At 47.0% G+C, this 14,700-nt stretch overlaps 1 protein-coding gene across 5 annotated transcripts in view; it reads left to right on the top strand.

Moving 5' to 3' along the window:
- Nucleotides 1–14,700, top strand: part of LOC137370901 (tripartite motif-containing protein 2-like) — a 134,573-nt gene that overhangs the window by 98,922 nt on the left and 20,951 nt on the right. For all 5 annotated transcript variants that reach the window (XM_068032756.1, XM_068032754.1, XM_068032753.1 and 2 more), the window contains 2 exons: nt 6,835–6,938; nt 7,148–7,315. In XM_068032756.1, coding sequence (XP_067888857.1) covers nt 6,835–6,938; nt 7,148–7,315 — 272 coding nt within the window. The remainder of the gene's footprint in view (nt 1–6,834; nt 6,939–7,147; nt 7,316–14,700) is intronic.

Raw genomic sequence — 14,700 nt, 5'->3', positions numbered from 1 at the left:
CATCCGAGGAAAAAGACTCTCACTATCCACCCTATCTAACCCTCTGATTATCTTGTATGTCTCTATTAAGTCACCTCTCCTCCTCCTTCTCTCTAACGAAAACAACCCCAAGTCCCTCAGCCTTTCCTCGTAAGACCTTCCTTCCATACCAGGCAACATCCTAGTAAATCTCCTCTGCACCCTTTCCAAAGCTTCGACATCCTTCCTATAATGCGGTGACCAGAACTGCACGCAATACTCCAGGTGCGGCCTCACCAGAGTTTTGTACAGCTGCATCATGACCCCGTGGCTCTGAAACTCGATCCCCCTACTAATAAAGGCTAACACACCATATGCCTTCTTAACAGCCCTATTAACCTGGGTAGCAACTTTCAGGGATTTATGTACCTGGATACCAAGATCTCTCTGCTCATCTACACTACCAAGAATCTTCCCATTAGCCCAGTACTCTGCATTGCTGTTACTCCTTCCAAAGTGAATCACCTCACACTTCTCCGCATTAAACTCCATTTGCCATCTCTCAGCCCAGCTCTGCAGCCTATCTATGTCCCTCTGTACCCTACAACACCCTTCGACACTATCCACAACTCCACCGACCTTCGTGTCATCCGCAAATTTACTAACCCACCCTTCTACACCCTCATCCAGGTCGTTTATAAAAATGACAAACAGCAGTGGCCCCAAAACAGATCCTTGCGGTACACCACTAGTAACTAAACTCCAGGATGAACATTTGCCATCAACCACCACCCTCTGTCTTCTTTCAGCTAGCCAATTTCTGATCCAAAGCTCTAAATCACCTTCAACCCCATACTTGCGTATTTTCTGCAATAGCCTACCGTGGGGAACCTTATCAAACGCCTTACTGAAATCCATATACACCACATCCACGGCTTTACCCTCATCCACCTGTTTGGTCACCTTCTCGAAAAACTCAATAAGGTTTGTGAGGCACGACCTACCTTTCACAAAACCGTGCTGACTATCGCAAATGAACTTATTCTTTTCAAGATGATTATAAATCCTGTCTCTTATAACCTTTTCCAACATTTTACCCACAACCGAAGTAAGGCTCACAGGTCTATAATTACCAGGGCTGTCTCTACTCCCCTTCTTGAACAAGGGGACAACATTTGCTATCCTCCAGTCCTCCGGCACTACTCCTGTCGACAATGACGACTTAAAGATCAACAACAACGGCTCTGCAATCTCCTCCCTGGCTTCCCAGAGAATCCTAGGATAAATCCCATCTGGCCCAGGGGACTTATCTATTTTCACTCTTTCCAAAATTGCTAACACCTCCTCCTTGTGAATCTCAATCCCATCTAGCCTAGTAGGCTGTATCTCAGTAATCTCCTCGGCAACATTTTCTTTCTCTACTGTAAATACTGACGAAAAATATTCATTTAACGCTTCCCCTATCTCCTCTGATTCCGCACACAACTTCCCACTACTATCCTTGATTGGCCCTGTTCTAACTCTTATCATTCGTTTATTCCTGATATACCTATAGAAAGCCTTAGGGTTTTCTTTGATCCTATCCGCCAATGACTTCTCGTGTCCTCTCCTTGCTCTTCTTAGCCCTCCCTTTAGATCCTTCCTGGCTAGCTTGTAACTCTCAAGCGCCCTAACTGAGCCTTCACGTCTCATCCTAACATAAGCCGCCCTCTTCCTCTTGACAAGCGCTTCAACTTCTTGAGTAAACCACGGCTCCCTTGCTCGACAACTTCCTCCCTGCCTGACAGGTACATACTTATCAAGGACACGCATTAGCTGCTCCTTGAATAAGCTCCACATTTCGTTTGTGCCCATCCCCTGCAGTTTCCTTCCCCATCCTACACATCCTAAATCTTGCCTAATCGCGTCATAATTTCCTTTCCCCCAGCTATAATTCTTGCCCTGCGGTATATACCTGTCCCTGCCCATCGCTAAGGTAAACCTAACCGAATTGTGATCACTATCGCCAAAGTGCTCACCTACATCTAAATCGAACACCTGGCCGGGTTCATTACCCAGTACCAAATCCAATGTGGCATCGCCCCTGGTTGGCCTGTCCACATACTGTGTCAGAAAACCCTCCTGCACACACTGGACAAAAACAGACCCATCTAAAGTACTCGAACTATAGTATTTCCAGTCAATATTTGGAAAGTTAAAGTCCCCCATAACCACTACCCTGTTACTCTCGCTCCTGTCGAGAATCATCTTCGCTATCCTTTCCTCTACATCTCTGGAACTATTCGGAGGTCTATAGAAAACTCCCAACAGGGTGACCTCTCCTCTCCTGTTTCTAACCTCGGCCCATACTACCTCAGTAGACGAGTCCTCAAACGTCCTTTCTGCCGCTGTAATACTTTCCTTGATTAACAATGCCACACCCCCCCCTCTTTTACCCTCTTCTCTGTTCTTTCTGAAACATCTAAATCCCGGAACCTGCAACATCCATTCCTGCCCCTGCTCTACCCATGTCTCCGAAATGGCCACAACATCAGGATCCCAGGTACCAACCCATGCTGCAAGCTCACCCACCTTATTCCGGATGCTCCTGGCGTTGAAGTAGACACACTTTAAACCAAGTTCTTGCTTGCCAGTGCCCTCTTGCGTCCCTGTAACCTTATCCCCTACCTCACTACTCTCAACAGCCTGTACACTGGCACTGCAATTTAGGTTCCCATTCCCCTGCTGATTTAGTTTAAACCCCCCCGAAGAGCACTAACAAATCTCCCCCCCAGGATATTGGTACCCCTCTGGTTCAGGTGAAGACCATCCTGTTTGTAGAGGTCCCACCTACCCCAGAAAGAGCCCCAATTATCCAGGAAACCAAAACCCTCCCTCCTACACCATCCCTGCAGCCACGTGTTCAACTCCTCTCTCTCCCTATTCCTCTCTTCGCTAGCACGTGGCACAGGCAACAACCCAGAGATAACAACTCTGGTTGTTCTCGCTCTAAGCTTCCACCCTAGCTCCCTGAATTTCTGCCTTAAATCCCCATCTCTCTTCCTACCTATGTCGTTGGTGCCTATGTGGACCACGACTTGGGGGTGCTCCCCCTCCCCCTTAAGGATCCCAAAAACACGATCGGAGACATCACGTACCCTGGCACCTGGGAGGCAACACACCAACCGTGAGTCTCTCTCGTTCCCACAGAACCTCCTATCTGTTCCCCTAAATATGGAGTCCCCAATGACTAATGCTCTGCTCCTCTTCCCTTTTCCCTTCTGAGCAACAGGGACAGACTCTGTGCCAGAGACCTGCACCCCATTGCTTACCCCTGGTAAGTCGTCCCCCCCAACAGTATCCAAAACGGTATACCTGTTGTTGAGGGAAACGGCCACAGGGGATCCCTGCACTGCCTGCTGGTTCCCTTTCCTTCCCCTGACGGTAACCCATCTACCTACTTCTTTTACCTGAGGTGTGACTGCCTCCCTATAACTCCTGTCAATAATCCCCTCCGCCTCCCGAATGATCCGAAGTTCATCCAGCTCCAGCTCCCTAACGCGGTCTGCGAGGAGCTGGAGTTGGGTGCACTTCCCGCAGATGCAGTCAGCAGGGACACTCTTGGCGACCCCTACCTCCCACATTCTGCAGGAGGAACATACAACTGCCTTTACCTCCATTCCCACTATTCTAGATTCCCAATAAATCTACTGAAAAACCAAACGAAAAAAAAGTCAAAACTTGTTCGCTTAGCAATCCGACGGACTGAAGTTTTAAATAAAAAGCTTACCTTATCAACACCCTAGAGTCCTTTTTTTTTTGGTTAGAGGAGGAGGGTGGGTGGGAGACACTACACGTGTAGTGTCTCGGGTACTGCCACTGCCCAAATAAATAGTTTTCCCCTACCCAGCAGTCCCCGGTCCTCCGAAACAAAAAAGGGATTAACTTGTAACTTACTGAAATTGACCGCTCAGCTGAAAGTCCGCTCCGCACCCCGTTCTATCAAGGCTGCTCCTCGCAAAAGACAAAGATTTTAAAACTGCCCAAATAAATAGTTTTCCCCTACCCAGCAGTCCCCGGTCCTCCGAAACAAAAAAGGGATTAACTTGTAACTTACTGAAATTGACCGCTCAGCTGAAAGTCCGCTCCGCACCCCGTTCTATCAAGGCTGCTCCTCGCAAAAGACAAAGATTTTAAAACTGCCCAAATAAATAGTTTTCCCCTACCCAGCAGTCCCCGGTCCTCCGAAACAAAAAAGGGATTAACTTGTAACTTACTGAAATTGACCGCTCAGCTGAAAGTCCGCTCCGCACCCCGTTCTATCAAGGCTGCTCCTCGCAAAAGACAAAGATTTTAAAACTGCCCAAATAAATAGTTTTCCCCTACCCAGCAGTCCCCGGTCCTCCGAAACAAAAAAGGGATTAACTTGTAAGTTGGGCAGAGAAATGGCAGATGGAGTTCAATCAGGGCAAATGCGAGGTGATGCATCTTGGAAGATCCAATTCAAGAGTGAACTATACAGTAAATGGAAAAGTCCTGGGGAAAATTGATGTACAGAGAGATTTGGGTGTTCAGGTCCATTGTTCCCTGAAGGTGGCAACGCAGGTCAATAGAGTGGTCAAGAAGGCATACGGCATACTTTCCTTCATCGGACGGGGTATTGAGTACAAGAGTTGGCAGGTCATGTTACAGTTGTATAGGACTTTGGTTCGGCCACATTTGGAATACTGCGTGCAGTTCTGGTCGCCACATTACCAAAAGGATGTGGATGCTTTGGAGAGGGTGCAGAGGAGATTCACCAGGATGTTGCCTGGTATGGAGGGCGCTAGCTATGAAGAGAGGTTGAGTAGATTAGGATTATTTTCATTAGAAAGACGGAGGTTGAGGGGGGACCTGATTGAGGTGTACAAAATCATGAGAGGTATAGACAGAGTGGATAGCAAGAAGCTTTTTCCCAGAGTGGGGGATTCAATTACAAGGGGACACGAGTTCAAAGTGAAAGGGGAAAAGTTTAGGGGGGATATGCGTGGAAATTTCTTTACGCAGAGGGTGGTGGGTGCATGGAATGCTTTGCCAGCGGAGGTGGTAGACGCGGGCACGATAGCGTCTTTTAAGATGTATCTAGACAGATACATGAATGGGCAGGAAGTAAAGAGATACAGACCCTTAGAAAATAGGCGACAGGTTTAGATAGAGGATTTGGATCGGCGTAGGCTTGGAGGGCCGAAGGGCCTGTTCCTGTGCTGTAATTTTCTTTGTTCTTTGTTCTTTGAGTGTTGGATATGAGCTTTCCTTTTCTTCCTTGTCTTACCCTGTAGGCTGCTTGACATCCAGGGGGCTCTAGATTTGGCCGTCTCACCCTTTTTCTTTGTGGGAACATGTTTACTCTGAACCCCTTTGAATGCCTCCCACTGTTCTGACACTGATTTACCTTCAAGTAGCTGTTTCCAGTCCACTTTCGCCAAATCAATCCTCAGTTTAGTAAAATTGGCCTTTCCCCAATTGAGAATTCTAACTCCTGTTCTATCTATGTCCTTTTCCATAATTATGACTGAATTATGATCACTAACCCACCAAAATGCTCTCCCACTGCCACTTCTTCCACCTGCCCATCTTCATTTCCTAAAACTAAGTCTAAAACTGCACCCTCTCTTGTTCGACTTGCCACATACTGGCCAAAAAAGTTCTCCTGAATGCACATCAAGAATTTCATCTGCCATTTCCTTATTATCTATTAACTCCCCATTCTCACTCTCTAGAGGACCAACACTCACTTTACTTATTCTTTTCCTTTTTACATACCTGCAGAAACGCTTGCTATTCATTTTTACATTTCTAGCTAGCTTCCTCGCATCCTCTAATTTCTTTCTCCTGATTAACCTTTTAGTCATTCTGTGCCATTCTTTATATTCTGGCCAATCATGTGACCTGCCACTCATCTTTGCACAATTATATGCTTTTTCCTTAAGTTTGATGCTTCCCTTAACTACTTTAGTTAACCATGGATGGTGGGTCCTCCCCTTAGAATTTTTCTTTATAGCAGGAATATACTTATCCTGAGTTTTCTGAAATATCCCCTTAAATGTCTGACACTGCTTCTCTATTGATCTATCACCAAGCCAAGTAACCCAGTTCACTTCAGCTAGTTCAGCTTTCATGCCCACATAGTTGCTCCTATTTGTTTCAAATACTAGTCTTAGACCCACTCCTCTCTCTTTCAAACTGGATGTAAAATTCAATCATATTGTGATCGCTGCTACCTAGAGGTGCCTTTACTCTGAGGTCATTAATTAATCCTGTCACATTACACAATACCAAGTCTAATATAACCTGCTCTCTGGTTGCTTCCAGAACGTGCTGCTCTAAGAAACTATCTCGAAAGCATTCCATGAACTCCTCATCCAGGCTACTATTGGCAATCTGAGTTTTCCAGTTTATATGTCGAATCTCTTCTGCTCCCTTTCCAAGGCCTTGACTTCCTTCCGAAAATTAGTTATAATATTCCATTCAAAATAATCTTGACCAGGATGGAATCCTGACAGCTTCAGCAATATTAGATTTATTTCTTCTTTTGATGAGAGTGAGATGGGGAGGCTGATATTTATTGTCCATTCCTCATTCTCCTGAAGCCATCAAAAGTCAGGCACATAGAGTGGGGCTGGAGTCACATGTAGGGCCTGGACTGGGTAAAGGTGTGTCCATTGCCATGGCTGTTGCTGTGGCCCATTGCCATCATTGATACCCTGACCTGTTGCCGTGGTAATTGCGGTGGCCCATCGCTTTGGATGTTTACTGTCGTCGTTACCCTGGGCTGTTGCCGTGGCTGTTGCCATGCTGTATTAGTTGGTTTGAGGGTTTCTTTACCAAATGTAAATCTTGTGTGTTTTTTGCCTTTAGGGACCAGAGGCCGAGAGAAAGGGGAGTTCACCAACCTGCAGGGAATCTCCGCCTCTGGGAATAACCGCATCGTGGTCGCTGACAGCAACAATCAGTGTATCCAGGTAACCAAATCTGGCCCCACATTGAGCAGAAGAGGCCCAGGCTCCATTGTCGGCCTGTGCCGAGTGATCCAGTCTCACCTGGTGTGGCACTGAGCTGTACACTGGGCAGAAATGGAGACTGGTGATGGTGGTGATATTGGGTTTAATCCTCACTGGGGGTGAATTGCTGAGCGTGCATTCCAGCTGTTAACGTGCCTCTTCCTCCCCAGATGTTCTCCAATGATGGGCAGTTCAAGCTGCGATTCGGAGTTCGGGGAAGGTCACCGGGGCAACTGCAGCGTCCAACCGGAGTGACCGTCGACCCCAATGGTGACATCATCGTGGCTGATTATGACAACCGCTGGGTCAGCACCTTTACCCCCGACGGCAAGTTCAAGGTGCGGGGGTGGGGGAGGGGACGGGGCCTGGGGAAGGACGGGAAAGGGTCAGGGAAGGGGAGGGGGACTGAACGGGGGAGAGGTCAGTCAGGGAAGGATCTGTTCATGAGCCGGAGTAGGCCATTCAGCCCCTCGACCCTGCTCCACTATTCAATATGATCATGGCTGATCTGATTGTGGCCTCAACTCCACTTTCCTGCCCACCGCCCATAACTCTGGACTACCTTGTAGATCAAAAATCTGTCTAACACAGCCTTGAATATATTCAATGACCCAGCCCCCACTGCTGTCTGGGGAAGAGAATTCCAAACACTAACCACCCTCTGAGAGAATAAATTCTCCTCATACATGTTAAATAGGAGATATCTTATTCTGAAACTCTGCCCCCTAGTTCCAGATTCCTCCCACGAGGGGAAACATCCTCTCAGCATCTACCCTGTCAAGCCCCTTCTGAATGTTATAATTTTCAATAAGATCACGTTTAAATCTTCTAAATTCCAATGGATATTGGTCCAATCTGTTCAAACTTTCCTCATAAGACAACCCTTTCATCCTAGGAATCAACCTAGTGAACCTTCTTTGAACTGGTTCCAACGCAAGTATATCCTTCATTAAGTAAGGAGATCTGAACTGTACACAGTACTCTAGGTGTGGTCTCAATGTCATGTACAGTTGTAGCAAGGTTTCCCTACTTTTATATTCCATTCCCCTTGTATTAAACGGCAACATTCCATTGCCTTCCTAATTAATTGCTTTACCTGCATGCTAACTTTTTGTGATTCGTAGGGAAGCAGTGGCATACTGGTATTATCACTGGACTAGTAATCCAGAGACCCAGGGTATTTCTCTGGGGACATGGGTTCGAATCCCACCACAGCCGAAGGTGGAATTTGAATTCAATTAATAAATCTGGAATTAAAAGCTAGTCTAATGATGGCCATGAAACCATTGTCGATTGTTGTAAAAACCCATCTGGTTCACTAATGTCCTTTAGGGAAGGAAATCTGCTGTCCTTACCTGGTCTGGCCTACATGTGACTCCAGACCCACAGCAATGTGATTGACTCTTACATGCCCTCTGAAATGGCCTAGGAGGCCACTCAGTTATCTCTAACCGTTATGAAATCAATAAAGAATGAAACCGGACGGACCACCCGGTATCGATCTAGGCACCGGAAACGACAACAGCAAACCCAGCCCTGTCGACCCTGCAAAGTTCTCCTTACTAACGTCTGGGGGCTTGTGCCAAAGTTGGGAGAGCTGTCCCACAGACTAGTCAAGCAACAGCCTGACATAGTCATACTCACGGAATCATACCTTACAGACAATGTCCCAGACACTGTCATCACCACCCCCGGGTATGTCCTGTCCCACCGGCAGGACAGACCCACCAGAGGTGGTGGCACAGTGGTATACAGTTGGGAAGGAGTTGCCCTGGAAGTCCTCAACATTGACTCCTGACCCCATGAGGTCTCATGGCATCAGGTCAAACATGCTGATTACCACCTACCACCCTCCCTCAGCTGATGAGTCAGTCCTCCTCCATGTTGAACACTACTTGGAGGAAGCACTGAGGGTGGCAAGGCCACAAAATGTACTCTGGGTGGGGGACTTCAATGTCCAACACCATGATTGGCTTGGTAGCATCATTACTGACCGAGCTGGCCAGGTCCTAAAGGACTGCTAGACTGGGTATTCAGCAGGTGGTGAGAGAACCAACAAGAGAGAAAAACATACTTGACCTCGTCCTCACCAATCTGCCTGCCGCAGATGCATCTGTCCATGACAGTATTGGTAGGAGTGACCACCACACAGTCCTTGTGGACACAATGTCCTGCCTACACATTGAGGATACCCTCCATTGTGCAGTGTGGCACTACCACTGTGCTAAATGGGATAGACTTCGAACAGATCTAGCAATGCAAAACAGGGCATCCATGAGGCGCTGTGGGCCATCAGCAGCAGTAGAAGTGTACTCAAATACAATCTGTAACCTCATGGCCTGGTATATCCCCCACTCTACCATTACCATCAAGCCAGGAGACCAACCCTGGTTCAATGAAGAGTGCAGGAGGGCATGCCAGGAGCAGCACCAGGCATACCTCAAAATGAGGTGTCAACCTGGTGAAGCTACAACACAGGACTATCTGCGTGCCAAACTGCGTAAGCAGCATGCGATAGAGCTAAGCGATCCCATAACTAATGGATCAGATCTAAGCTCTGCAGTCCTGCCACATCCAGTCATGAATGGTGGTGGACAATTAAACAACTGGCAGGAGGTGGTGGCTCCACAAATACCCCCATCCTCAATGATGGGGGAGCCCAGCACATCAGTGCGAAAGATAAGGCTGAAGCATTTGCAACAATCTTCAGCCAGAAGTGCCGAGTTGATGATCCATCTTGGCCTCCTCCTGAAGTCCCCAGCATCACAGATGCCAGACTTCAGCCAATTCAATTCACTCCACGGGATATCAAGAAACGACTGAAGGCACTGGATACTGCAAAAGCTATGGGCCCTGACTATATTGCGGCAATAGTACTGAAGACCTGTGCTCCAGAACTTGCCGCGCCCCTAGCCAAGCTGTTCCAGTACAGCTACAACACTGGCATTTACCTGGAAATGTGGAAAATTGCCCAGGTATGTCCTGTACACAAAAAGCAGGACAAGTCCAACCCGGCCAATTACCACCCCATCAGTCTACTCTCAATCATGAGTAAAGTGATGGAAGGTGTCATCAACAGTGCCATCAAGCGGCACTTGCTTAGCAATAACGTGCTCACTGACGTTCAGTTTGGGTTCCGCCAGGGCCACTCAGCTCCTGACCTCATTACAGCCTTGGTTCAAACATGGACAAAAGAGCTGAACTCCAGAGGTGAGGTGAGAGTAACTGCCCTTGACATCAAGTCAGCATTTGACTTAGTATGGCATCAAGGAGCCCTAGCAAAACTGGAGTCAATAGGAATCAGGGGGAAAACTCTCTGCTGGCTGGAGTCATACCTAGCGCAAAGGAAGATGGTTGTGGTTGTTGGAGTCATACCGAGCGCAAACGTTCTTGGAGGTCAATCATCTCAGCTCCAGGACATCACTGCAGGAGTTCCTCAGGGTAGTGTCCTAGGCACAAACATCTTCAGTTGCTTCATCAATGCCCTTCCTTCAATCATAAGGTCAGAAGTGGGGATGTTCACTGATGATTGCACAATGTTCAGCACCATTTGCAACTCCTCAGATACTGAAGCAGTCCGTGTAGAAATGCAGCAAGACCTGGAGAATATCCAGGCTTGGGCTGAGAAGTGGCAAGTAACATTCACACCACACAAGTGCCAGGCAATGACCATCTCCAACGAGAGAGAATCTAACCATCTCCTCTTGACATTCAACGGCATTACCATCGCTGAATCTCCCACTATCAACATCCTGGGGGTTACCATTGACCAGAAACTGAACTGGAGTAGCCATATAAATACCGTGGCTGCAAGAGTAGGTCAGAGGGTGGTGCCAGTCTGGAATGCACTGCCTGGGAGGGTGGTAGATGCAGGTTGCCTCACATCCTTTAAAAAGTAGCTGGATGAGCACTTGGCATGTCATAACATTCAAGGTTATGGGCCAAATGCTGGCAAATGGGATTAGGTAGGCAGGTCAGGTGTCTTTAATGCATCGGTGCAGGCTCGATGGGCCGAAGGGCCTCTTCTGCGCTGTATTATTCTGTGATTCTGTGAATTGTGCGACGAGTAACTCACCTCCTGACTCCCCAAAGCCTGTCCACCATCTACAAGGCACAAGTCAGGAGTGTGATAGAATACTCTCCACTTGCCTGGATGGGCGGCACAGTGGCGCAGTGGTTAGCACTGCAGCCTCACAGCTCCAGCGACCCGGGTTCAATTCTGGGTACTGTCTGTGTGGAGTTTGCAAGTTCTCCCTGTGTCTGCGTGGGTTTTCTCCGGGTGCTCCGGTTTCCTCCCACAGCCGAAGACTTGCAGGTTGATAGGTAAATTGGCCATTATAAATTGTCCCTAGTATAGGTAGGTGGTAGGGGAATATAGGGACAGGTGGGGATGTGATAAAAATATGGAATTAGTGTAGGATTAGTATACATGGGTGGTTGATGGTCAGCACAGACTCGGTGGGCCGAAGGGCCTGTTTCAGTGCTGTATCTCCAAATCAAAAAATAAATAAATAAATAACAACACTCAAGAAGCTCGACACCATCCAGGACAAAGCAGCCCGCTTGATTGGCACTCCCTCCACCACTGACACACAGTGGCAGCAGTGTGTACCATCTACAAGATGCACTGCAGCAACACCCCATGGCTCCTTAGACAGCACCTTCCAAACCTGCGAGCTCTACCAACTAGAAGGACAAGGGCAGCAGATGCATGGGAACACCACCACTTGCAAGTTCCCCTCCAAGCCACACACTATCCTGACTTGGAACTATATCACCGTTCCTTCACTGTCGCTCGGTCAAAATCCTGGAACTCCCTTCCTAACAGCACTGTGGGTGTACTTACCCCAAATGGACTGCAGCGGTTCAAGAAGGCAGCTCACCACCACCACCACCACCTCGAGGGCAATTAGGGATGGGCAATAAATGCTGGCATAGTCAGCGATGCCCACTTCTCATGAAAGAACAAAGAAAAACTCAGAGGATGGTGAATCTTTGGAATTCTCTCCTCAGAAGGCTTTAGAGGCTCAGTCATTGTGGATATTCAAGACAGAGATCAATAGATTTCTCGATATTGAAGATATCAAGGGATATAGGATAATGCTTGAAAATGGCGTTGAGGTCGATGATCATCCATGAGCTAGTTGAATGGCGGAGCAGGCTGGAGGGGCTGAATGGCCTCCTGCTCCTATTTCCTGTGTTCTATGATTCTGCCTGATTGTATTATGATTTTCTAAATGCCCTGCTACTACTTCCTTAATAATGGATTCTAGCATTTTCTCAATGACAGATATTAGGCTAATTGGACTCTCGCTTCCTGCTTTCTGTCTCCCTCCTTTCTTGAATGGAGGTGTGACATTTTCTGTTTTCCAAACCGCAGGGACCTTTCCAGAATCTAGGGAATTATGGAAGATTACAACCAATGCCTCCACTATCTCTGCAGCCACTTCTTTTAAGACCCTAAGATGCAGGCCATCAGGTCCAGGAGATTTGTCAGCCTTTAGTCCCATTGGTTTTCCTGGTAATTTTTCTCTCGTGATAGTGATTGTTTTAAATTCCTCCCTCCCTTTTGCCTCCTGATTTTCTGCTATTCTTGGAATGTTTTTTGTGACTTCTGCTGTGAAGAGAGATACAAAATACTTGTTCAAAGTCTCTGCCATTTACTTGTTTTTGACTATTAATTCCCCAGCCTCATCCTCTAAGTGACCAACATTTATTTACATAAATGATTTGGAGGAAAGTATAGGTGGTCTGATTAGCAAGTTTGCAGACGACACTAAGATTGGTGGAGTAGCAGATAGTGAAGGAGACTGTCAGAGAATACAGCAGAATATAGATAGATTGGAGAGTTGGGCAGAAAAATGGCAGATGGAGTTCAATCAGGGCAAATGCGAGGTGATGCATTTTGGAAGATCCAATTCAAGAGTGAACTATACAGTAAATGGAAAAGTCCTGGGGAAAATTGATATACAGAGAGATTTGGGTGTTCAGGTCCATTGTTCACTGAAGGTGGCAACGCAGGTCAATAGAGTGGCCAAGAAGGCATACGGCATGCTTTCCTTCATCGGACGGGGTATTGAGTACAAGGGTTGGCAGGTCATGTTACAGTTGTATAAGACTTTGGTTCGGCCACATTTGGAATACTGCGTGCAGTTCTGGTCGCCACATTACCAAAAGGATGTGGATGCTTTGGAGAGGGTGCAGAGGAGGTTCACCAGGATGTTGCCTGGTATGGAGGGCGCTAGCTGTGAAGAGAGGTTGAGCAGATTAGGATTATTTTCCTTAGAAAGACGGAGGTTGAGGGGGGACCTGATTGAGGTGTACAAAATCATGAGAGGTATAGACAGGGTGGATAGCAAGAAGCTTTTTCCCAGAGTGGGGGATTCAATTACTAGGGGGTCACGAGTTCAAAGTGAGAGGGGAAAGGTTTAGGGAGGATATGCGTGGAAAGTTCTTTACGCAGAGGGTGGTGGGTGCCTGGAACGCGTTGCCAGCGGAGGTGGTAGACGCGGGCACGATAGCGTCTTTTAAGATGTATCTAGACAGATACATGAATGGGCAGGAAGCAAAGAGATACAGACCCTTAGAAAATAGGCGACATGTTTAGATAGAGGATCTGGATCGGCGCAGGCTTGGAGGGCCTGACATTTACTTTAGATACTCTTTTCCTTTTTATGTATATTTGTAGAAACGTTTACTGTCTGCTTTTATATTTCTTGCTAGTTTACTCTCACACTCTAACTTCTCCCTCTATTATTTTTTAGTCATCCTCTGTTGGTTATTAAAATTCTCCCTATCTTCTGGCCTCCCACTAATCTTTGCAGCATTTTCTTTCAATTTGATACTATCCTCAACTTCCTTAGTTAGTTAGTTAGTTAGTTAGCTAGTTAGTTAGTCACAGATGGTGCATCTCTCTCATAGAGACTTTCTTTTTCAATGGAAGATAGCTTTGTTGAGATTTATGAAATATTTCCTTAAACATCTGCCTTTAAATCTACTGTTAGAGAGAGGAATGGACCTCAGCAGAATATCAGTCACAAATAATTAACTCCCATATTCACACAATCGTTACAGTACAGAAGGAGGCCATTCGGCCCATCGTGTCTGCACTGGCTCTCTGAAAGAGCAATTCCCTCAGTCCCATTCCCCCTCCTTCTCCCCGTAACCCTGCACATTCTTCCTTTTCATATAACTGTCTAATTCCCTTTTGAATGTTTCAATTGAACCTGCCTCCACCACGTTCTCAGGCAGCGCATTCCAGATCTTAACCACTCGCTGCGTGAAAACGTTTTTCCTCATGTCACTTTTGCTTCTGTTATCAAATACTTTAAATCTGTGCTCTCTCGTTCTCGATCTTTTCACAAGTGGGAACAGTTTCTCTCTATCTACTCTGTTCAGACCCCTCATGATTTTGAATACCTCGATCAAATCACCTCTCAGCCTTCTCTTCTCCAAGGAAAACAGTCCTAACTTCTTCAATCTATCTTCATAACTGAAATTCCTCATCCCTGGAACCATTCTCGTGAATCTTTTTTGTTAATGAGTGAACTTTATCTAATCCCCTTCTGTACCTGTGTGTCTCTCCCACATGCACTGATGTGTTCGCTCTCTCTCCCACCTCTCCCTTTCTTTCCCTTCCACTCCCTCCTCCTCTCTTCTTCTCTGCCCCCCACTCTCCCTCCCCTCCCCACCTCCTCTCACGTCCCCTCTCCCCCCACCTTCC

Source organism: Heterodontus francisci, chromosome 6, assembly GCF_036365525.1.
Source record: "Heterodontus francisci isolate sHetFra1 chromosome 6, sHetFra1.hap1, whole genome shotgun sequence".
Classification (NCBI taxonomy): domain Eukaryota; kingdom Metazoa; phylum Chordata; class Chondrichthyes; order Heterodontiformes; family Heterodontidae; genus Heterodontus; species Heterodontus francisci.
Note: the sequence above shows the minus strand (reverse complement) of the source record. Positions and strands in the feature narration are given on the sequence as shown.